At 39.0% G+C, this 25,487-nt stretch overlaps 1 protein-coding gene across 5 annotated transcripts in view; it reads left to right on the top strand.

The window, feature by feature from the left end:
* rptor (regulatory associated protein of MTOR, complex 1) overlaps positions 1 to 25,487 on the top strand; it is a 339,338-nt gene that overhangs the window by 10,288 nt on the left and 303,563 nt on the right. For all 5 annotated transcript variants that reach the window (XM_084128075.1, XM_084128073.1, XM_084128074.1 and 2 more), the window contains exon 2: positions 9,830 to 10,004. In XM_084128075.1, coding sequence (XP_083984201.1) covers positions 9,837 to 10,004 — 168 coding nt within the window. In that variant the 5' untranslated portion in view covers positions 9,830 to 9,836. The remainder of the gene's footprint in view (positions 1 to 9,829; positions 10,005 to 25,487) is intronic.

Genomic DNA, 25,487 nt, shown 5'->3' with positions numbered 1-25,487 from the left:
GTCACTTCCAATTGACCCGGAAGTCATAGCGTCATTTAAACCCCACAATTGCGGCAAAAATTCCTTTACACAAACAAACCGGAGACGCCAGTAAGACACAAAGATGGTATGTCAAAGCTATATTCCTTTTAAACTAAATAAACAGATACATAATTAACGAAAACATGTGTTGCGCGGTTATTGAAACTGGTTATGATTGTGAAATAAATGGCATGGTTTTAAACAGTAAGATATGTATTGATAGTAGTAGCTATAGCATATAAATCACCGTAGTATTAGATATTAAAAGTGTGCACACGAAAGCTACGGGATTACTGTGGGGGTTTTGATAAAAGGCTAGGTTACCGCTGATTTGAAACAGTATGAGGATTAACAGAACACACTGACACGCTTGACAAACAAATACAGGCAACATTTGCACTCAGTCTTTGTGAACTGGAATAGGTAGCGCATCGCTGCCGTGACGGTAGCTATGCGCCCCGTCACAGTCAGATAAGTATGATTTAAACCATGCTAATGCAATTCCACTAATGCCAACATAATTTTTGAGTCTATTTAAAAAAATGTTGTGGTTGATAGTATCAAATGCAGCACTAAGATCGAGTAACACTAATAGAGAGATTAGAGAAAACACATCTAGACTAAAAACATCTCTTCGGCCTAGCATTAGGGGTGTGACGGTTAGTATATAACTGTGAGACCGACGGTTATAGTTGAACACCGTCATTAGAACTCTATAACCGCCAAAACCGTGTTATTAAAATATTTTTTACAAACATTTTTTATCATAGAGAATGTTTAAATACTAATTAAAAACAAGTGTTAACAGTCTGTGTTATTAATGGTCTACGTCGTTTCCAACTGTATTTGATTCTTTGCCAAGTACCCCCTGACCGACCGCCAATCATTTGAGATAGAAATAAAAGCTATGATATAGTGATGTGCCATCATTATGAGATTTATTAAACAAATGAAAAACATTTGCAATAATAAACATTAGCAATGAACATTTGCAATCGGGAGACATGGTTTTTACCACTTAATGAAGTTTTGTTTTGTAAATCGTCAGACATGATTTTTACCACTTCATTAAGTTTTGCTTTGTAGAAAGCCTTTCTTTAAAGCGAATTTCGTTTTGTACAAATTGTATCTTAATTTTAATGAATGTTTCATCAACCAATTGCATGTATTTAATAAATAAAAAGCAAATATAGGAGACAATATAATAACCGTGACATCGAGGCTCCGATGCGCCGCGTTCACTTGCATTGCATTGTGAAGTTGAACTAGAGCGCATCTCATCGTAAATGAATGAAACTCAGCGTAGGCCTATGCCTCATATATTAGCATTAAATATCTTTGCTGCATCCTTTCTAGAACAGACAAGGGCTTTCTTGCGGCTCGCATCAGCAGAGCATTGCATCGTCCATAGACCGCAAAGCAATCAGCAGATGGCGGGCGGGTGCGGCTTTGAAATCTGGTCAAAAAACGATGATGAGTTTTGTGATGCAGTTGCGGATGAACTAATACCCCATCCGCGTATCTCTATTGATAACAACATTGAACACTACACAAATATTAATTTTATTCAAACTAAGTTGTCCTATAACAGACGAACTGTTCTGATTAGGTCAGCCAGAGCCGGGAACACTCCCCATAAATCCTGATGTACTTGTTACATCAAAAGAAGGATGGCTTCTATGCTAATATTAGTCTTTCTGTTTATCTGAGGTTTACCGCAGTCCGCCGTATCCAGATCTGATGAAGGACCTGCTCCTAGACATGATGACAACGCAGTCCTGAAGTGTCAACTAGTCCCTCCCCTGTGAAGGCCTCCTTCCCTTCCCTTTACCTCAGTACAGATAAAATGTTGTCAGGATAATTCCGGTTTACATGGTCTACGCAGACGCGACAAAAAATGTCTGTATTATAAATTTTTAAGGCCAGACAAGTAGTTTATTTAGGGTTGATTTGTAAAGAAGGACTACATGCCTGCACACATATTCAAACGCGCATACCTTTGGACTGAACACGCAATGCGAATTTGCGTGACGTCTATGTTTTTGCGGGTTTGCGTTTTTTGAGGTTTGCGCAGAGATAACGGATAATTGTTTGCACCTTCGAACCTATTTCAGGGAGTGTGTTCTCGAGACACCAGGCACTATTTTGTGCGGATGGGCGGCCGGAGCGCGTTAAGGGTTTTCCTGTTAGAACGGTGTTGTGTTAGCGGCCCCTAAGTTAATAAATAATGATCTTCGCAACGGAAGTGAATCAATCAATCAAAACTAACTTTAGCTGGACAATAACTTTATCCTAGAGCTGTTGTAAAGCCTAAACAATCTGTTATGGTAATTTCCTATTATCACTGTAAAGCTGCTTTGAAACAATCCATATGGTTAAAAGCGCTATATAAATGAAGGTGACTTGACTTGAGAGAGATACAACCACTATCGGATGATAAGAGCAAATAATTTGTTACTCTGAGAACTGTCTCAGTACTATGATATGGTCTAAATCCTGACTGGAAATCCTCGCAGATATCATTTCTTTCTAAAAAGGAACATAGTTGTGGTGATTCCGCCTTTTCTGGTATCTTTGACAGAAAAGGTAGATTTGAGATCGGCCTGTAATTGACTAATTCTGTAGGATCAAGTTGCGTTTTTTTAACAAGCGGTTTAATCATAGCCAGCTTAAAATTTTGTGGTACGTATCCTAATGACAAAGATGAATTAATGATATTAAGAAGAGTTAATTCTTTGTCTCCTATAGCAATGAATGAATAACATTTTTCCTCAAAGAGACTACAATGCACTGCCTGATGCAATACTGTAGTAGACGGTTGCATAGTTATAATTTTTTTCCTGATATTATAAAAAAGTTCATGAAGTCATTACTGCTGTGCTACTTGGAAACGTCTGGGCTTGAAGCTTTAATTTTCGTTAGTTTAGCCACTGTTTCAAATAAATACCTAGGGTTTTGTTTATTTTCTTCTAATAGGGTTGAAAAATAAGCAGATCTAGCAGCTTTTAAGGCCTCTCTGTATGCAATTGTGCTCTCTTTCCATGACATGCGAAATATCTCTAGTTTTGTTTTCTTCCAGTTGCGCTCCATTTTTCTGGCTGCTCTCTTAAGGGCATGAGTGTGCTTGTTGTACCACGGTGTTGGACTATTTCCTCTAATCTTCTTTAAGCGCAACGGAGCAACTGTCTAAAGTGCTGGAAAAGAGAAAGTTAAAAGTTTCTGTCGCAATATCGAGTTCTTCTAAGCTATCTGGGATGCTGAGATGATGAAACTGATCAGGAAGATTATTAATAAAGCAAACTTTAGTGGCAGAAGTGATAGGTCTAACATATTTGTAACAGGGAGTCGGCTTTGCAGCCTTGGCTAAATGAAGTATAACCGAGACTAGATAATGATATGAGATGTCATCGCTCTGCTGCAGAATTCCAACGGCATCAACATTGATTCCGTGTGATAATATTAGATCTAGAGTATGATTACGACAATGAGTAGGTCCTGGCACGTGTTGTCTAACTCCAATTGAGTTCAGAATGTTTTTAAATGCCAATCCCAATGCATCTTTTTCGTTATCTACATGTATATTAAAATCACCAACAATTAGGACTTTATCTGCAGCCAGTACTAACTCTGATAGAAAGTCAGCAAATTCTTTGATAAAGTCTGTATGGTGCCCTGGTGGCCTGTATTCAGTAGCCAGCACAAATCTCAAACGTGATTTATCATTTACACTAGATAGTGTTACATTAAGCACCAACACTTCAAAATAATTTTATTTAAAACTAGACTAGGGCTGAAACGATTCGAGTTACTCGATTAACTCGATAACAAAAATTCCTCGAGGCAAAAACTCTGCCTCGAAGCCTCATTAAATTCCTATGACGCGCACTATATGCGCAGGGATCTGATTGTTTCACACAGACCGTTGTTCAATGTTCAGGAAGCACATCATAGCGCGTGATACATTTTGAATTTAGTTGGCGCGATGGCGGAGAGTAAAGATGTCTATAAACGGCAGAGAATGTCTAAAGTTTGGGATTGCTTCCTTTCAGCGTCGCTGAAACAAGGTAACGTAGCCTAAGCCTATACATTGATGTTTGCTGATTTTAATCCCATACTGTATTTGTAGCGATGTCGTGATGCGGTTTGACTAGATATGATGTTTAGCTTTGATGTTTTTAAGTAGTAAACGTATTCACGTTCAATTGAAAGAGAGTATAGCCTAAAAAAAAGAACCCCTTCACACACACACACACGCATGCACCCTCGTCTCTCTCACGCGCCAGTCAGACCAATTGCGGCAATGCATCACATATGCTTAAACTTTTATGTAGCCACGCAATAATAATTTCAGCATGCATTCACTGTAGCCTATATACCGGGACGTGATGGAGGAACAAATATTGTATTGCAGTCTTTGCGAGACCTTGTTTGTAGGCTATGTCACGTCTGCCAAATAGTTACAGAAAACAACAAAAAATAAAACTCCCCAGCCTGCTTCTCCAAATCCACTCGTACTTTTGGGGAAGACATAATCGGCTACCAAAGTAATTGAGCATAGAACATTTTCAATTAACAAAAAAATATAATACTACAAAACGTGCTAATATACTTCAACTAGCCTAAGTGAAAAACAAAATGCTGTTCTTTTTCTATTTAACAAAATGCATATTTGCAATAAAACATTCCCCTTTTCAAAGCTACACTTATTTTTTTTTATAAATTGTATACATTGTGTACCTGTTTGGCTTGATATTTTATATTCATTTCATTTATTTTTGTTCTCAGGTGGGTTATTTGCAGAAGGTGCAATCCTTTTTTGTAATGTTGTGTTAAGAAGACAAAACTAAGGCCAAATGGCCTTTACTATTTAAGTTTGTATTCATAGTTTTACATGTTATACATGTTTTACAGTAAGTTGACTTAACTGTATTGTTATATAATTGTTGGCACTGGCACTTATAAACACTAAATGGGTAAAAACTGCAATAAATAGGCTTAGTTTTGGAGCCAAATGTTGGAGTTGGAATAAATACCTCTGTTTTTTTTTGTTTTTGAGAAATAAAAGCCAAATGCTTGATCATTTTACAGCCACATCATTTTCGTTATGCATTATTTGTTTTGGTTGTTTAAAAACACACACAAATTTTTTTATCCGATTAATCGATCGATTAAGTGCTAGATTAATCGATTACAAAAAGAATCAATAGCTGCAGCCCTAAACTAGACTTCTTTATCCTGGGTTTCGCCATGCTGCCTTGCGCGCAACACGATTTTATTCACGCTGCTAGGCAGCCTGGACACCATGGACCAGATTTTCCCCTCAAAAAGGGAAACAATCACAGAACGGGGAGGGAGCAGCAAGACGATGACGACGTCTATGCGACACACCGAAGCAGTTTGTTTATATCTATGGATCCAACATGGCATCAGACGCGAAGTTACCTTATATGTACCTTCTACCCTCATGTTTGTCTTGCACAAACGGCAATATTCGCTGAACGCCATCGTGTACACATAAATCTTTGACCCATCGTCTTCTTCCTCGTCGAATTTCTGTCGCTCTACATACGTCATCTGGTATAATTGAAACGATTGGGTATGAGCTACGTACAGGTGCATTTGATAGACATTCATAGTGCCCAATAAACGGCTTTGGGCATTCGTAAACCACGCCTCAAATACGAGAAAATGAACATGTGGTTCCCAGACCACGTCTCAATGAGACGAGGTCTGACGTTAGCCAGGCTAAGACTTCTTAGTAATTCTGAAAATATTACTTTTAAATTACAGCAACACCTCCCCCTTTGCCTTTTAGATGAGGTTCATGTTTATAACAGTAATCTTGGGGGGTGGACTCATTTAAAGTAATGTAATCGTTTGGTTTTAGCCAGGTTTATGTCAAACACAGCACATCTAGGTTATGATCTGTAATCATATCATTAACAAAAAGTGCTTTTGAAGTAAGGGTACGAATACTCAGCAACCTGAGCTTTATCATTTGTTCATCTGTATTATATCTGTTTTTTATTTGTTGAACATAAATTAAATTATTAGCCTACCCTTTAATGGGTTTGGGAGTTTTTTGTAGTTCCTAATTCGGGGAACAGACACAGTCTCTATATGATGATATCTAGGTGAAATGGTCTCTATGTGATGGGATTTATCTGACCTCAGTGACGTGAGACAGCTAGCAGATGGTCGGTTTAGCCAGTCTGTCTGCTTCCTGACCTGAGCCCCAATTCATGTTTGAGCTCTAAGACTATGTGCCATATTACTAGAGAGAAGAGCAGCACCATCCCAGGAGGGATGAAAACTATCTCTTTTCAACAGGTCAGGTCTGCCCCAAAAACTTTTCCAATTGTCTATGAATTCTATATTATTTTGTGGACACCACTTAGACAGCCAGCCATTGAGTGAGGACAATCTACTAAGCATCTCATCACTCCTGCGAACAGGAAGGGGGCCAGAGCAAATTACTGTGCCTGACATCGTAGTTGCGAGTTCACACAACTCTTTAATGTTAATTTTGGTGATCTCCGACTGGCGAAGTCGAACATCATTAATGCCGACGTGAATAATAATCTTAGAGAATTTATGATTAGCATTAGCCAGCACTTTTAAATTTGCTTTGATGTCAGGCGCTCTAGCTCCCGGCAAACATGTGACTATGGTGGCTGGTGTCTCTATTTTCACGTTCCGTGTAATAGAATCGCCAATAACTAGGGCACATTCAACAGGATTCTCAGTGGGTGTTTCACTGAGTGGGGAGAACCTGTTTAATGTTGTTATCGGAACGGAAGAGTGGTGTTTTGTTCCGCGACTACAGTGTCTCACGGTTACCCAGTTGCCCTGCTGCACGGGCTCTACTACAGCCGGAACCGAACAATGTACAGAGTTCACTAAACTAGTTGTATCCAAAGCAGTATCTAAAGCCCTTGCACCCTTACTATTCTCAATTAAAGTTTGGATGCGTGTCTCTAGTTCTGAAATCATCTCTGTCGGCCTGACTATCTCCCTGCATTTATCACATGTAAATCCTGTGCTGACAGAGAAGGCTATGCTATACATGTGGCACGAAGTGCAAGTGACAATAAGAGGAGAAGATGACATGACTCACCGTGTTTGTTGACTGATCCAACTCACCACAGTTGTTTGATGGATTTGTAAAAGGCACGCGTGAAAAAATTAAATAGACAGCAGGCACGGATGGCACGTTAACAGGCTATCGAATTACTAGCGTGTTGTGCTAGCGATAACGATTTAGATTGAAGCTAGCGATGTCAGGTTAATGTGTGGTGATGAGTAAGTTATATTAAGTAATATAACCAACAAGGAATGATAGTAAATAAAGATTCAAAATAGAAAGCTAAACGGAGCATACAGATGCAAACCACTCAGCAGCAAGGCAGACAGGAGCAATCGATGAGGAGCAATCGATCGAAAAAAAAAAAAAAGTACAAATTTGTACTTAAGTACAAATTAAGTCAAGTAATCTACTTCGCTACTTGAAAAATCACATTTCGTTACTGAGTACGCCAACATTCTGAATTAATATTGAATAAAATCTTTGACCGGCATTTCGGTAGCTAATAAAATCGTAAACGGACCAATAAAAATCCTGATATTTGGACTTGCCGCTGCCGCAGGTTTTGAAGAGCTGATCATAAGTGAAGGAGACAAGGAGCTCCGAGTGTTTAATAGACTGAAAGATTGGAGAAACAAATTACATGGCAGTGTTGTCAAAATATCTATATTTTGACACAAATTGATACTGAAATATCTGACAATACTCAATATCTGTTCCAATACTCATTTTCTGTAGTATCTATACACCGATACCAGCTGCGCCGTTCTCATTCTCTCATCTCTCCGACAGTGAATTTCTCATTACCCGTTCTATGGCTTCTTTTGCTTGCAGAGACTTTACTTCTTGTTCCATCACCAAAGCCTGCTCGGGATGTACTAACGTGAGTAAAAACCTGTTGAACCGCACTGGATGAGAACAAAACTGGATTCTGTAACGAGGCTGTTCTCTGTACTCAAAGTGTACTTAAAGAAGCCACTTCGGTGATTTGAAGTGAACTGGTATGAAACAACCGACTTGAATGCTTTTTGACCCTCCTCAAATGGTGCGAGCCTGACGCAACGTCTTGTTGACCTTGAGTCATAAACTTGCTGGAAACCACTGCACCCCGAGGCACCAAGGGTGGAGGGGTTGGCAGAACGGCCTCCTGAGGGCACCGAAGTGGTGCTGGCATCATAAAATTCTGCTTAGGGGGCTTCAACTGAGAGTGTCGTCCTGACCCCCATGACTTCTGTGAAGGGGTACGATAGTTAACACTCTCTATTTGTCGTGCCCTGTACAAGGAGCTCAACTACTGAGGCTACTCATGCCCAGCAGCCCCAGAGGGTTGGGGATGGCGAGGGATGTAGCACTTAAATGCTTCGGCCTGCTTTTTGGCCTCCTGAAACCTTAGACTTAGAATAGACTTGACAATATGACAATAGCTCTAGCAGTTTCCTTGGTGGCTCTGAGAGACAAATCTGTGGCCCGACGCAATTATCAAACCGCCCTACCCCCTTGCCATCGTCCAGGTCCCTCAGCAGATCAGCTTGGTGTGCATTGTGTGCAGACATGCGCCAGCCTGACCTGCCTCCGTGTCCGCTTTACCCACTGGCGCTGATGTTCTTCTTATTGGCTTAGTGGGCAGCGTCAGGGCCTTCAGGGACGAGCAAGGGGACAGATAGCTCGCAAGCATCTGTTCAACCCTAGGCATCGCCCCATAGCCATACTCTTTCAACCCACTTATATCTGAATACACATGCACTTTGGGGCTGAAAAGATGGGACGAGTATGGCTTCTTCCATGATCTCGATAACTCTTTGTGGAGATCAGGACAGAAAGAAAGGCCCTGTGGTGGAGGTGTTGTGTTTGGTGACAAAAAGCGTGTGTTTGGTGACACTAACCCCTCCGAGAGATCCATTAGCGAACTCTATGATCTCAGCTTCCGTGCTGCCTTGGCAATAATGGAACTGGAACCGCAGTCTCCTCAAAGAGTGACAGACGGGAGCGGCAACTTCTCACAATGCTCACATTCAGCCCCCGCAAAGGCTGACAGAGCATGCTCCGCTCCCAAATACATAACACGCAAATTGTGTGTGTATCCCCACCTTTAAGGAAACATGGGCAGGGAGAAGCACACAGTTTGAAGCTCAGTCAGCATCTAATTCAAATAGCTCAAATATTGCATCTAATTCACTTCATCTGTGATAAAGAAATCTGGTTGATTGCTAAGACCAGCACACCATGATGCTAAGATTATCTGAAAACTCTGGTATGTGTTTCTATACCATCTGAAATTCACTTTGTCGGTTTTTTAGAAGTATCGTGGCAGTATGATTTTTTATTTTTTTATGTTGGTGAAATTGCACTCGTCACTCACATTCGCTTCTCGTTTGTTATGATTTGAGAGTAGAGTTTTGACCTGATGCAGCTGTTCTTGGATTCTGATATTGATAATAAGATTTGTTGAATTGGAATTGGTGTGAGATAAAGTAACTATCATAAGAATTTGAATTTTTTACATTGATATAGTCTGGTGGAGCTGCAACCTATTTTTTTTTTTATTTTTTACTTTTGATACTTTGTGTTAATTCAGATTCAGTATCATTATTTATTAATCATTAATCATTATTTAAATGAACCATTTCAATAATACACCACAACTCTTTGTCTCTCTACTTTCTACATTTTAGACCTGCAAATGTAGTCATATAATTGTATTTTTTCTATATGGTCTTTTTCCAGATTCTTTATGAAAATGGATGCTGAGCTGCTTAATTCCCCTGTGGTGGGTCTGGCGGAGGAGGAAGAGGTGGACATGACTGACTGGAACCTTCCACTGGCCTTCATGAAGAAACGCCACACAGAGAAGATTGAGGGATCCAAAGCTTTGGCTCAGAGCTGGAGAATGAAAGACAGGGTGAGGGAGAATCTTCTAATGTTAACTTTAGTCATTTGAGTGTCAGGCCATTCAACTTGATTAAACATTGATTATCTACTTTCAGTGTTGATGTGTGCTGCTGCTTGTTTTTGGCTTGATTTAGTGTCATGGCTACACTGCACTAATCTTGGGAGTTATATACTGTTGTAATCTAAATTATTCAACTCCCATTGCAAATCAGGTTTATTGGCAAAATTTTCAGACTTTCAGCCCAATGAATGAATCAAAGAAAAGTAATTGAAATAGCTCAGCACATTTTTCAAGTGGTTTCCACAAATTCAACTGAAGATGCAACTTTTAATGAGTTCTGCAGTCTCAATTATTCAACCCCCTGAATAGAATCCCTCACAACAGCACAAATCTGTAAAATAGGTGTTGTCTCAAGCACACCTGATGCAACGAATCAAGGTCTTCATTAGTTGCACCAGGTGTGCTTGAGCTAGAACACATGAAATATCTGAACTGGATAGGTTTGTTGAGTGTCATGTTTGACAAAAGAAAGTTAAGAGAAGATAACATTGCCCTTTACAAACAAGGAACTGGATACAAAAAGATAGCGAATGCACTAAATGTTCCAAGAGACACCGTTGGTAGCATAGTTAACAAGTTCAAAGTTAAAGGGCACCTATTATGCCCCTTTTCACAAGATGTAAAATAAGTCTCTGATGTCCCCAGTGTGTATGTGAAGTTTTAGCTCAAAATACCCAACAGATAATGTTTTACAGCATGTTTAAATTGTCATTTTTTTGGGGCTCAGAAAAACGCACCGTTTTAGTGTGTATCCCTTTAAATGCAAATGAGCTGCTGCTGCCAGCCAAAGGGCGGAGCCTCACGAGCTCACGCTCAGAGCCAGGACAATCTCATCTGATAATATCAAAACAGAAACTCTCAGTAGCGGTGTTCATTTCGACCCGGAGTCGCACAATAATGCCCACAGGGCCAGAGAATATTTGCTGTATGGAGATTTAACAGGTATAGTTTAGTTTAATTACGGTTATAACTTTTGTCATCTGCTTTTATCCACTATTAATACAAACCTGCTGTAGCAAACCCCGTCCGAATGATGACCAAAATATACTGAGGAGTTCAATGAAGTTTAATGTACATCACACAAAAGATGAAGTGTTAGTTTTACTCCAGAAAATCACTGTAAGAGCTGAATAAACACAGTATAAGAAGTGAGCATTAAAGTCTTATCCATAAACTCTCTCTCTCTCCCTTTCATTATAATGGAACATACACAGCGAAGTACACAAAACACTCGTTACAACTAACAGTAAACAAATATACACACCTTTTCAGTGGGTGCTTAATAAACTGGTAAACTTTATATCTGTAAAACGACTCGATGAGCTGTCATAAAGTGCGCGCTCTCACTTAAATATCTGCCGTGATCAGTCACGTTAGGCCTGTCGCTCTGGAGACTGTAAGCTTGATCACGAACAGTTGGTGCTGATCCATCCTCGAGTAACAATGAGAGTAAATGAAGACTGCTATGTTCATTCTTACATCCAACAATAAAACACCTCAATCGCTTAGGAGATATTTCTTGTCTACAGCTGCTCCGGCATCGAAACACTGGTGGACTGTGCCCAGCTCACTCAGGGCGTGTCTATGCTCAAACTGCAGTGTCAATCAACAGTCGTGGACGGGGCCTGTGCAAAGTGACATCACATTGCCCAGAATCTGAGAACGGCTTGTTCTGAGACAGTGCTTATGATTTATGGGGATTTTAAAAAAAAGCACTTGTGTGGATTTTCATCATTATAGGGTGGTTGTGAACACACACTGCCAACACACATTTATGTTCAAACACCATGGAAAAGTGAATTTTGCATAATAAGTGCCCTTTAAGGGAACAGTGGTTACACTACATGGACAGGGCAGAAAAAGGAAGCTTTCAATGGCTGTAACCAGATTTCTGTGAAGGCAGGTTCAGAAAAACCCTTGAGTGACTGCAAAAGACCTGCAGCAAGACTTTCAGCTTGCACAGTAAGGTGTGTACTTAATGCATGCCAGAGCTCTATTGATAAAGTTGTCAGCTTTTTTGAGACCGTTGTGAAAGTCTCCCGAGAAATAGGTTTTGTTCTTATAATGTGACTCGTTAGAGATTTAGGAGTTGAAGCAGAATTCTCCTTCTCTGAATGTTGAATTGCCCTTGGATTTTGGTGTTAAAAATTCAATTAAGAAAAAAAAAGTGAATAATACCGTGAAAAATAAAATGTAGGCTTAAAATTCTATTTTATAGCAGGCAGAATAAAACCTTTTAATGGGACATTATTAAAAGCTAAAATTTTAACTGGCCCCAACACAAAAAAGTAATAAATAAATAAATAAAATAAAAATAGGCCCCTAGTTATTGTTTTAGCTGTTTTTGATCCACGTAACCTTAATACATTAAGACAGTCAGTAATAAAATAAGAACAAATAATCAAATTACAAGCAATAGCACAAATAAGTACAAAAGAACATACAAATCAGTTTTTTTTCTTCACTGTATAAATATAGATTAACCCGTATTAGTTGAATAACTAATACGGGTTAATCTATATTTATACAGTGAAGAAAAAAAACTTAAGAGAAATCGGCAAAGCTGTATAGTGCTGCTTTAAATATTTACGTACATACAGCGGGTCTATTCGCACGGGATTAGTATTACCTGAAGTAATTTTTCCGGACCTTTCTACTGAAGGTAAAAGTCGCTGTAATTTTTACTGACATTGTCTGTAATGATTACTGAGATGGCACATTCGGACAGGACTAAAATTGTCTAATGATGACTGAGATGGCACATTCGGACGGGACTAAAATCACAGAGAAGCTCCGGTAATTATTACTTTACCCCACCTCTCCATGTTAAACTAGTCCCGTCCGTATATGGCTTTAGAAAACAATCTAATAATGTGGTTCATGGATTCTCGTCCGTGGAATGTGCTACGTATGGTATTTAATTTAAACCAAATTTAATCAAGGAATTGTGACCGCCCTACACAAATCATCTTGTAATGAAAGTTACTTCAGTTCTACTAAATATTAATTATCATATGCAGGAGCAGACAAAACAATATAATGCAAGCACTATAAAAGGTTTTGTCACAAACTCAACTCAGTCATGCTGATTGATCAGTCAGACAGTCAGATCTCGTCACACCCCTAATAATGATGCTAAAAAGATTTTGACGTAAATTATTTAAATTATAATATATCAACTAATAACTTAACCGTCTAATAATGATCTGTTTGATTTATTTCATGTTTTGCTAATTTAAGATAACTTGCAACACATTTGTAAATCGTTAGTATACCACTTATTAATCATTAATGAATGTATAGTTATGTTTTGTACTCATTATAAGACTTAGCATTATAGTTATAAGTTATCATTATAACTTTATAACTTATAATTATAAGTTATCATTATAGACTTCTATAATTTAATGTTAGGCTGCATAGATTAGGTCAGCCAGAACCGGGAACACTCCCCATAAATCCTGATGTAGCCTACTTGTTACATCATTAGAAGGATGGCGTCTACGCTAATATTAGTCTCTCTGTTTATCCGAGGTTTACCGCAGTCCGCCGGATCCAGGCCGTATCCAGATCTGATGAAGGACCTGCGCCTGGACACGATGACAATGCAGTCCTGAAGTGTCAACCAGTCCCTCCCCTGTGAAGGCCTCCTTCTGTTCCCTTCACCTCAGTACAGATAAAATGTTGTCGGGATAATTCCGGTTCGCGTGGCTATGCAGACGTGACAATTTTTCTGTATTATAAATTTTTAAGGACAGACAAGTAGTTTATTGCAGAGTCCTGCACGGGTCTGATTTTGTAAATCCGCACCCGCCCGTACCCGCAGTGCTTCAAAACGCATCCGACCCGTTATCCGTCAACAGCACTAATTAAAATCCGCACCCGACCCGACCCGCTTAAAATAGAACCGACACCCGACCCGCACCCGAAATAAAATCAGTTTAGCCAATCACATTATAGACGCAATTACAAAAATGTTTATTGCCAGGTCATACAGAAGTTATAACGACAATTAACACAAGGACAACTTCAGCCGAAGCTGTCAAAAGGCCAGTAACTTACATGAAGAACATGGCTAACGTTACCACAAAACTGAGTAGCCTAACAGACACGGCTACAACACTATATCTGCCATGCAATTTCGTCTAGTCTACATCTGACAATTTTGGGTTCAAACACGCCCTGCACACCACACATACTTAAGTGTTACATTTGAAAAATACTGTTCGATAGAACTGCTTGGTTTGTTACCACAGTTATCTGCGTGCTTCCTCAGCGATGAAGTTCCACATTTGCGGCTATCCAACACGAAAATGCATGCAGCAAAGCCTTTCACAATATTGTTTTCTTCAGATAACTCCAAATTTCTCCCACACACTGGACTTTTGATGACGTATTGTCGACAACTTTACAATCTCCACTAGCTATTCTTTTCTTCAACTCCTCAGCATCCATCTCGACGACTGCAAGCAGATCGCGCGCTTGCGGTTATGAGGAATTTTTAAAAGTGAAAGTAGCCTAGGTAACGTTGGGAGGGCGTGCTGCGTGGGCACAAATAAACTGATGTGGATTTTAAATTATTTTATCAACTTGAAATACAGGAATATTTTTGTAGATGTGTTCCTAAAAATATGCATATATTTTTATGTTTGCATGTGATTGTTTTAAACCCGTGTTTAGACCCGTGTTTCCCCCGTGTCCGACCCGCACCCGTACCCGAACCCGTGCAGGACTCTAGTTTATTGAGGGTTGATTTGTAAAGAAGGTCTGTGCACATATACATTCAAACGCGCATATCTTTGGATTGAACACGTAATGCGCATGTGCGCGACATCTGCGTTTTCGCGGGTTTGCGTTTTTGAGGTTTGCGCAGAGATAACGGCTAATCGTTTGCACCTTCGAAACTATTTCAGGGAGTGCATTCTCGAGACACCAACGGAAACGGTGGAATCTATCAAAAAGCTTTTAATAACTTTTTGCCAACATGATCTGAAGATTATCTGATCCAATTATGGTGAAAATCGGACAAACCGTCTAGGACAAGTTTAATTTTTGTTTGTTTTTTAAAAAAAAAATCGAAATGTTCACATTTTTAGCAAAGGAATCAGATGAAAAAAAGTATTGTTTCTAGCCCTTATGGTCAAAAAGTTATTAGCATGAGTGCAACTACGGACAGTTGGTGGCACTAGAGGGATTGAGTTAGAGACTCCAGATTTGCTCTGGTTAATGTTCAGACTGTGCTATATCTGTATGCCAAAATTCATAATTTTCTCCAACGCTGTTCGGGCTGCCATAGACTTCACAAGCAGAAGAACACTAATAGATTCAATAGGTGCCTACGGATGTTCAGTGCTTGGTCTCTAATAATAAGAAATCTAACAGATACAATAGGTGCCTTCACACCTTTGGTGTTTGGCCCCTATAACGACCACTAACAGATCCAATAGCTGCCTACACACCTTCAGTACTTGGCCCCTAATAAGAATACTAATGGATACAATTGGTGCCTTCAATTGACCCTTCGCAAAGACCCCCTTAGTTACTGTCGCTATGTCCGACAAGCTACGCTGCTCTCACGCCACACCATGTTCTCACGCAGTGAAAAATACATCGCGGAGCAGAGAGGAGACTGACAACACGCTGACAGACAGGACAGACCAGGTTACTTTTTGGTTACTTTTGATATTAAACATATTAAACAAAGTCTCACCTTTCAAATTTGGTCATTTTTTAAAAGAAATTTAAACGATACATACCGTTTTGTGGCTCTTAAATGTGTCTGACAGTTGCTCGTGAACCGATCATCTCTTCCTTCTAGTTCATTTATAGCATCAAATAAACATGAATGAACATAAGAAGGAATGCTGTTTTAAACCGCGGAAAGGCGTCAGTACATTCCGTTTTTCAAGTTCAAATCCTTACATGTTAATCTGCTATCTCTCCTGACTGCTTTGTCGGACAAAATGGCGGATTATGATTGGTTAGATCGCCTGTCAATCAAGCTCCCTGCGAAGGGTGAATTGGCCCCTAACGATTAGAACACAAAAGACTACAATAGGTGTTAGCCTCTAATAAGAACACTAACAGAGACAATAGGTGCAAATTAGGGGTGGAATGGATTTTGTCTTGCCAATTTTAAATGCAGAAGAAACTATTTTAAATGCAGAAGAAACAATTTTAAATGCAGAAGAAAAGGCGAAAATCGGGACTTGCACGTTATCTGTGCATACATCCGCACACACCCGAAGCGCGTGCGCACAGAGAGAGAGAGAGCACTTGGACACCGAATTAATTCCTCTTTCATGTTTCCTTGCCCTTGAACAGGCACACAAACACAAAATGATTTCTAAATACCCGTCTCGGTAAGTATTCTCTCGGTTATGTCATAAGTGAACCGTTGAGAAAGAAACCGGATGTTTGTCAGTTTTTTCGGTCCGTGCAGTCGGTCTTAAAGTGACAGCACACACCTAATATTCCTGTGTCATTAATGTTAATATAACAACAAAATACAGCTTTAACAAAGATGAAACTATATATAATTTCTACAGTGAACAAAGTGTTATTTTACATTTTAATTTCTGTACCTGAATACTACTGTTAGACTTCATAACTGTTGTTTAGTATTCATCTCTGCTTGTAATTTGTGTATTTGTTATTTTATCATTATATATGTACGTTTTATATATATATATATATATATATATATATATATATATATATATATATATATATATATATATATATATATGAATATTATTATTATTATTTTTTTTTTTTGCTGATCCGAAAAATTATCCTATCCGTGGCTCAAAAAACGTAAATGATCGAACTGTGAATTTTGTGATCTGTTCCACCACTAGTGCAAATGCATCTTTGGTTGCTTGGTCCCTAATTAACAACTTTTGCCCTTCCAGTTCAAGAGACATTTCTCAAAATATCTTCTTTTTTGTTCCACACAAGAAAGAAAAGCAGGGATTTCTCTCTTTTTTTAGGAGTCACTTCAAGAAGAGCTTACTTTACTTCCAATCATCATCTTTCTCTATCTTGAGTGTTTTCAGCAGTTCACCTGCATCAGGTGGCACACACAGACATGCTTGTGCTTTTTTCAGTTTCTGATCTTTGCGCTGTGGTAGATCAGGTCAGTGGGGTCCCTTGCTGTGTCCCCATGACTCACTGACCTTTCCCTGACCACAGGAGCTCATTAGTATTTGCATATGGGGTGCTGAAGAAGACCAGACATTTTACCCTATTGACATTTATCTTGAAAGGTACAATGAACATTAACTATTCCAAAAAATGCTATCATGTCTGCTAATAACATTTGTCGAACAAACAGTCCTACCCAGACTCATGTCATTGAATGGCACAGTAGTTGACATATCAGGTTGTTATAACAAATGACAGAGCCAGTGTTTACTCTCTTCGAGATGTCAGTCTTCCGAACTGACTGACTTAGTGTCCTCTGCCTTAATCTGTGAAAGGAGTAAGTATGGCAAGGTCCCATGGCATGAAAATGTAACTTTATGAGGTTTTTTAACATTAATATGAGTTCTCCTAGCCTGCCTATGGTCCCCCAGTGGCTAGAAATTGTGATAGGTGTAAACCAAGCCCTGGGTATCCTGCTTCGCCTTTGAGAAAATTAAAGCTCAGATGTGCGAATCTGGAATCTTCCCCTTATGTCATCATAAGGGGAAAGGTAACCTCCCCTTTCTCTGCTTTGTCTGCAAAGAGAATTTGGCCCGCTCATGAGAAAATGAACTACGCGAGCGTGATATTGTTTTTTCCTCGAGAGACATCATGGCTTGCAAACGAGCGAAGCATGGAAGTTGCTCATTGTTTGGATGTACAAATGAACACAAAAGTATTTTTTTAGTTCCTTCATCTGAGCCTCTGAAGAACCAGTGGGTTATGTGAATTTCTGATGTGTAATTGTTCAAGTTCAGACAGATAATCTTTCTCTCAAAATCATTCAATACTGTTTATGCATCAGTAAATCAAGCCAGTGACTAAAATATCAACTTCACATCGTTTCTCTTAGTAGGATGAAAATAATTTTATTTAAACTGTGATTAAAATACATACAGAAAGCAATCAAAGAACAATCCCTTTCCAATCGTCCAAGCTGTCAATCACACAGCGCGAGTTTATCTGGACACTTGCCAAAACTCGTTATGAAATCAATGACGCTGTTACACTGCACAACGAAGCTCTTACTGTATTTACATCATGTTTGCATTGGTGAAAGCATTAGTGAGAGTGCAGAAACTGCGTTGCAATGATAAGATCTTCATTCACTTGATCAACAGACTGTCATCTGCTCAATGCTCATCACTGCAACCTTTTATGTGATGGGAATAGATCTACCCTAATTCCTCAAATAAAAACCGGGGCCTTTATTTACCTGAACTGCAGAAGGTAACAGGCTTTTATTTGAAGCAGGCTTTTATTAGAGGCAGGCCTTTATTTCTAATTCCATCTGTTTGATAAATAATTGTTTTAAATAAACCGTTTTAAATTAAAAGCGATAGCGTTCCAGTGGACGGAGATTACTTTTTTAAGAAACATTTGCAAAAATATCACCATATACAACAACAGCCAGAAGGGCGACAAAGCAATTTGGGTCAGAATTACGGTAATCAAACACCACCATTGTGTCAGTTTGAACCCTGTAAATGTACAGAGTGTTTATTTCAAATACAGGTACTACAGTATTGCTGGTAGATCACAATAAGAGCATACAGTAGCTATGTAAAACACATTGCTGGTTTGCAGCACACCAGTATCTGATTAACGTTACAGACGGTAGCTATAACCAGCATGAACATGACAAAAAATCAATGTTTCCTCAGAGCTACACATACCGGTATGAAAACAACAACAACAAATCTGAAGTAACGCTACTCTGGATGTAGCCTAACTTTGATCCTGTCCTGACAGCACAGTCAACTGCTGGTATCCAATAACATTCAGCTGCAAGAAAAATCCGAACAAAATTGCTTAAAAATAACATTGTCGCAGCTTAACTTGATAAATGAAACGGTGTAATTACCCATAACAATATTTGGTGGTCAGTCCTCCTCCTCAAAATCACCATCCTCACCATCATCAAGAACTACAAGTTCATTGTTAAACCTCTCCTCTTCATCTTCCTCGTCCTCAACAACTTCAACAACTTTATTGAAAACGAACTTGAGGAGCATGGAACGAAAATTTGCCAATTTGCCGAAAACACCCAGACGAAAATTTGAATTAAAATTTAAACAAAGAGTTTTAAAGTATGCGGAGGAAAACTCGGGTGAAAAAGCTGCACGATATTTCAACATTGACCCCAGGAGAATCCGATACTGGAAGAAACAGACGGATGAGCTGACAAGATTAGCCGACAAAAGCAGAGCACGTCTAGGTGGAGGTGGGAGGAAAAAAGTTAGCCTGGAGCTAGAAACAAAGCTACCTGACTGGATCTACTCCATGCGGGACAAACACAACCGAGTATCAAGAAAAATGATACAAAATAAAGCGTTGGAGATCTACATTTCCGTGAGTGATGGAGGAGATTTGTTTGTGGCTAGCAGGGGTTGGCTACAAAGATTTCTACAGCGCAATGGTTTCTCACTTCGACGTTGTACCTTCGCTCATCTTCGCTCCCGTCAGTTTTCACAGATAGTCCACAAACTTTGAAAGACTTTTTGATCATATCCACTTCCAGTTTGTCCCAGGCGGCGACCACCCAGTACACAAGCAGACGTCGGGCGGGGGCTTTTAAGTTACCTCCGGCTGTGTACTCCTTATCTGCATCCCCTGCCATCCACTGATCGTAGGCATCGTGCAGGCTCGCCTTGAAGGGTTGGTTCCACATCACATTGGGGGCTTGGATATATTTAGTGCAGCCTCCCGGGATCACCGCTGTTATGATATTGTAGCCACATTTTAGTTCCTCTTTGGTGGCGGCACTGATGTGGCAGCGGTACGAGTCCCACGCCAGCAGCTGTGGGGTGAAGTTGAATTTTCCCACCACAGACTTCAGCCAGTCAGCCGTGAGAGCATCATTCATCCAGCCATTTACAGAAGTGGCGATTACTGCGCTGGAGATCTGCTGCTGCATCGCCTTCACTTCACGAATAGCCCCTTTAAAAATGATATAAGGCTTCAGTTTGGTGCCGTCGGCCTTGCCAGCGAGGACAACGGTAAGATGGCTTTTCTCGTGTCCTGTGGTTTTTAGAGCCACACTCTTTGCTCCTCGTGTGTGAACAGTAGAGGGAGACACCATATCGAACCAAACTGCAGTCTCGTCCATTGCAATGATGTCCTTTTCTAAAATCTTTTTATAACTGACAGCCTTGCTAACGTAGTCAACGTACGAAACAAGTTTCTCAGTTAGTAGATCTGGGTCTTTCTGGGCCATGGTGGTGCGACGTCGAAGTGAGAAACCATTGCGCTGTAGAAATCTTTGTAGCCAACCCCTGCTAGCCACAAACAAATCTCCTCCATCACTCACGGAAATGTAGATCTCCAACGCTTTATTTTGTATCATTTTTCTTGATACTCGGTTGTGTTTGTCCCGCATGGAGTAGATCCAGTCAGGTAGCTTTGTTTCTAGCTCCAGGCTAACTTTTTTCCTCCCACCTCCACCTAGACGTGCTCTGCTTTTGTCGGCTAATCTTGTCAGCTCATCCGTCTGTTTCTTCCAGTATCGGATTCTCCTGGGGTCAATGTTGAAATATCGTGCAGCTTTTTCACCCGAGTTTTCCTCCGCATACTTTAAAACTCTTTGTTTAAATTTTAATTCAAATTTTCGTCTGGGTGCCATGCTCCTCAAGTTCGTTTTCAATAAAGTTGTTGAAAAGTCCGTCACTGGCACTAAATGAGACCCGTGTTAAATTCATTGTAGCTACTGCTATCTATTGGCACCTGTACATTACGATGAACTTGAATGCACATTATATAAGGCACTTAGGAGATTATCCACACAAATTTTTCCCCGGCCTTTATTTAAGACCGGCCTTTATTTGTTCATGTTGACCACGCCCCTGGCCACTATCAGAGGCCCGGCGTTTATTTGACTACCGGTTTTTATTTGAGGAATTACGGTAAATACTTTAAAAACTTCTCAGGATTCGTTAATCTCGATAGCTGTAATAGTAAAAATGTATAATAGCTGTAATAGTAAAAGTTTTCGAGAGAGTTCTGCATGTAATTCTAGCTATTTCATATGCAAGCATGTCAGCCAATCACAGCAGTGAGCGTTTACACTGAAGTCTCACAGCAGACACGCCCCTTCAAACAGAGCGTTCAAATCAGAGGCTAAAATCAGCCTAGGAAAAATGCCTTTTATTTCAAAATGATGAAAATGTTTTATCTAAAAAACATACTAACATTATAAGGGCACCCCAGGAAACATTATAAAATAATAAAATAATCCATGCCATGGGACCTTTAACACTAAATTACATACAAACTTTAAATAATATTTGACATCGGATGGTTTCATGATTCTGTGTGTAAATTAGTTTTTTAACACAAAAAATTGTAAGCCTAAGTAGATCATATATTCATGATTGTCACCTCTACACTGCATGTCACTAGCCTCTGTACTGTCGCTTGTAGGCATTCCTAGTCCTGTTGCTCTGTTATTGGTAGACTGACCAGTTTTAGTCATAATCTTTTGACTAAAATACCATTTAGTTTAAGTAATATTTTAGTCATTTGAATTGTTTGTCTAGTTTTAGTCTACTAAATATCATGAAATTTTAGTTGACTAAAGCCATATTTGAATGGGGGACTAGTTTTCTAAACAACGTTTGAGTTACAATTCTTTTTATTTGACGTCTGTAATTTCTTGTAACAATTTGGACAGGACTAACATCTGTGTTTATTACAGAGGTGGGAGTGTGTTTTCTAGATGTGGGCGTTACGGTCATGTGCTGTGCGTGCGTGCATCATGTATGTATGTTTTTTAATTGACTATTTCTCTGTACTTTTTTTCCGTATCCGAAAATCAAAGGCATTAACCCCATAAATGCCGAAGTAAAGGAATGAACAGTAGGGGTGTAACGATACACTCATGTACACTCGATTCAATACAAATTGCTATACTGAACTCATGATACGATACTACTGGGATATTTTAAGTCAAAATACAGAAGAGTATTTTTATTATTACTTTATTATTGTTAAAATAATATTATTATCAAGACCCACAAATATCACCCCATTGCATTATTATTAGGGCTGTGACGAGATGAGATTGGGTTCACTAGAACGAGACGAGATTTTTGCACACTATTGTATATAAATCGTCAATGATAAAATTCATGACTGGAAAAATAGTCTGCAGGTGCATTTTGAAATGTTTTATCTAATAAGCTTGTAATGAATGTCATTTCAGCTCTACTTTGAGTATTACTTATCAAATGCATTGAAAGACAACAGTATACAAGCACTGCAAAAGGTTTTGCCACAAACTCCACTGACTGGCTTTTCTCCTGTATGATCTCACATGAGTCTCTTCAAACCTTACTGTACATGAATTAGCTTCCAGAACTTCTGATTGAGGCTGTGTGTGACCTCCTAATTGAACTCCTTTCCACAAATTGAACATATAAATAAAAACGGTATAAATGACAAAAATAAATGTTTTTTTTTTTTTTTTTGTCTTAAGTGCAAACAATAAGTGCAAGTGCAACCATAATCAAAGTGCAAATAGAGACCAAAACAGAGACCAGATCCACAACTACACAGTCAATAGATGGGTTTGATATTAGGAGACAGGCTATTGTATGCAGCCTAATTTGCCGCATCAGGGAGCTGGTGTTTTACTTTCACTTTCAAATTCGCAATTGTGCATTCTACAAGATGAGACATTTATCAGACTCTTAGGCTCTATTGCGCAATGAATCCCTCACCATCATCATGCGATCAGTGAACTGTGATTCCTGCTGAACTGTGTGCGGCTACAACTCCTGCTGGATGAGCAGAGTAGCCGATTACAGTAGTTTACAATGGTTTTTATTTTTTATAAAAACAGCTAAACAACAGTGGAGGCATGTAATGAGATCTCGTCACACCCCTAATCATTATACATTATATATAGTAGTTTAATGTAGTAATGTCATTGAAACTAACCCTAACCCTAACTTGCTATGTCCCGCCTCTCCCGATATTAATGCACTATACATATAAGAATAAACCATCTAAAATGCTTTGAATAATCATACTACTAAAACTACATGTGATGTGGTGATTTAAATGATGTTTGCGCTTTCACTTTGAGAAGTGCTGTTTCAGCGCGTATGCGCTTCAGGTGATCAATGCAATCAATCACAGTTCTAATCGCAAGAAAGCATGTCAAAATGACTATTCCCAAAATGTAAAAGGTTAGTCCACACACATTTTTTTTTATTCTGCATTTACTTATGTTGTTTTCGCGCGTTGCGCAAGCATTTGAAAGTCTGTGTTTACAACAGTATGCGTGTCGTTATGTTCATCATAAAGCCATCGTGTCTCTTCAGAAGACTTGGATTTGGATTAGACCTTTTGATTGATTTTCTACAATGCTTTTATGATTTTTGGATAATTTAAGTTTTAGAGGAATGAACTTTAAATAGAGGGACAGAAATCTCAGGTTTTATAAAAAAAAAAAATCTTTGTGTTTGGAAGTTGAACGAAAATCTTATAGGTTTGAAATGAGGGTAAGTACGTGATGACAGAATTTACATTTAGGCCCCTATATGTAAATTATACCTCATAAAAACTAACACTATATTGCAAATCATATTGTTTACATAAACGACTACACATTGTCACATTTTTATATCTCGAAATGATGTATTGTTACACCACTAATGAACAGCAAATCACAACTATCACAATTTGACTGCGGCGTTACAGTATAAATACTTAGTAGGCTACATATCAACAATCTGGCACTTCAAAACATCTTGTAATCTTCAAAGGCAACTCTATAATTGTCACATGTGTGTTTTGATTCATGTTTGTATTTCAGTTCTAGTGTTTTTCTGTCAGTTTGTTGATTAGTTCAGTTCTCCTCCGTTCTCTCCCTCTTTGTCTCAAGACACAAGGTTTAAATGCACAGCAAACAGAGGAACTGAGACTAATAAACGAGACACAACTGAACAGAACTAACTCAATCAGTTACGTTAACCTTGCTAATAAATAATGTTTTCACTTGATATTTATATCCGCTGCAGAGCTTATAGTTATGAACGCTGGAACGCTTATAGTTATGAACGCTGGAGTCATTTGTCAGTCGTAATAAGTGATTCTTTCGAATTCCCTATAAATTAATTAATAATTCCCTTTGAGCTAAATTGACCTATCCGACCCTTACAGTTGTATGGTAGACCCTCAGGGAGGGTCTCGCAATTGATACTTTTCACATGCTCTCACGCCACATCCATTTTCTCACGCACAGAAAAATCGCGAAGCAAAGAGGACACGGAGACCGACAGACAAGACAGAGCAGGTTATTTATGATCTAAAAAAAAAATCTAAGCTCTCAGATTCTGTAAATTTTATTACGAAATTCAAACAATAAATACTGTTTTGGCGCTTGTAATGTGACGTGACAGATCCCTTGCGCAAGTGAACCGATCATTGGGCGGCAGTGGCTCAGTGGTTCATGTAGGTTGTCTACAAACTAGAAGGTTGGTGGCTCCATCCCCGGTTCCAACTGACCAAGTGTCGAGGTGTCCATGAGCAAGACACCTAACCCCAGCTGCTCCCAACGAGCTGGATGGCGCCTTGCATGGCTGACACCGCCGTCGGTGTATGAATGAGTGAATGAATGGGTGAATGTGAGGCAATATGTAAAGCGCTTTGGTGGCCATGGGTCTGTTGAAAGCGCTATATAAATGCAGTCCATTGACCATTTACCATGTAAATAAACACGAATTAACAATTTTGAAAGATACAGTACAACTTACCGAAATGTAGGCTATATTCCTCATACATAATATCGATCAATCAGTGTTTTTCAACTGCGCAGAGAGGTCAATAAAACAGCTGGAGAACAATTGTCACATAACATTTACCTCATGAACGCCATTTAATGGCCATAATATATAGCATGTTAGTTGGCTAGAAAAAAAGAGCTAGAGAGTATTTTGCTAAATATGTGTACTATATTACATATTTATTATATGTTTACTTATATCATTAAATAAAGTTGTTATTATAAAAAAAAAAAATGCATTATATTTAATTTGAGTTATTTTTAACCTTAAATAATACCAGCTGATAGGGCTTTCTGTATATTTACAGCATTAGGTACGTTTTTTTTTTTCTTGAGAAAAATTAGCCTATCTTGTGTGCCTAATATTTATCCAAATGAGTCAATATTGAATCAAATCACAAGAACTGAATTGAATTGAAATCGTGAAATTTGTGTCAAGCAATAATAAAAAAACGTAGCTT

Source organism: Abramis brama (genome assembly GCF_963993115.1).
Source record: "Abramis brama genome assembly, chromosome: 11".
NCBI lineage: Eukaryota > Metazoa > Chordata > Actinopteri > Cypriniformes > Leuciscidae > Abramis > Abramis brama.
This window is presented reverse-complemented; position numbering and strand designations above follow the sequence as displayed.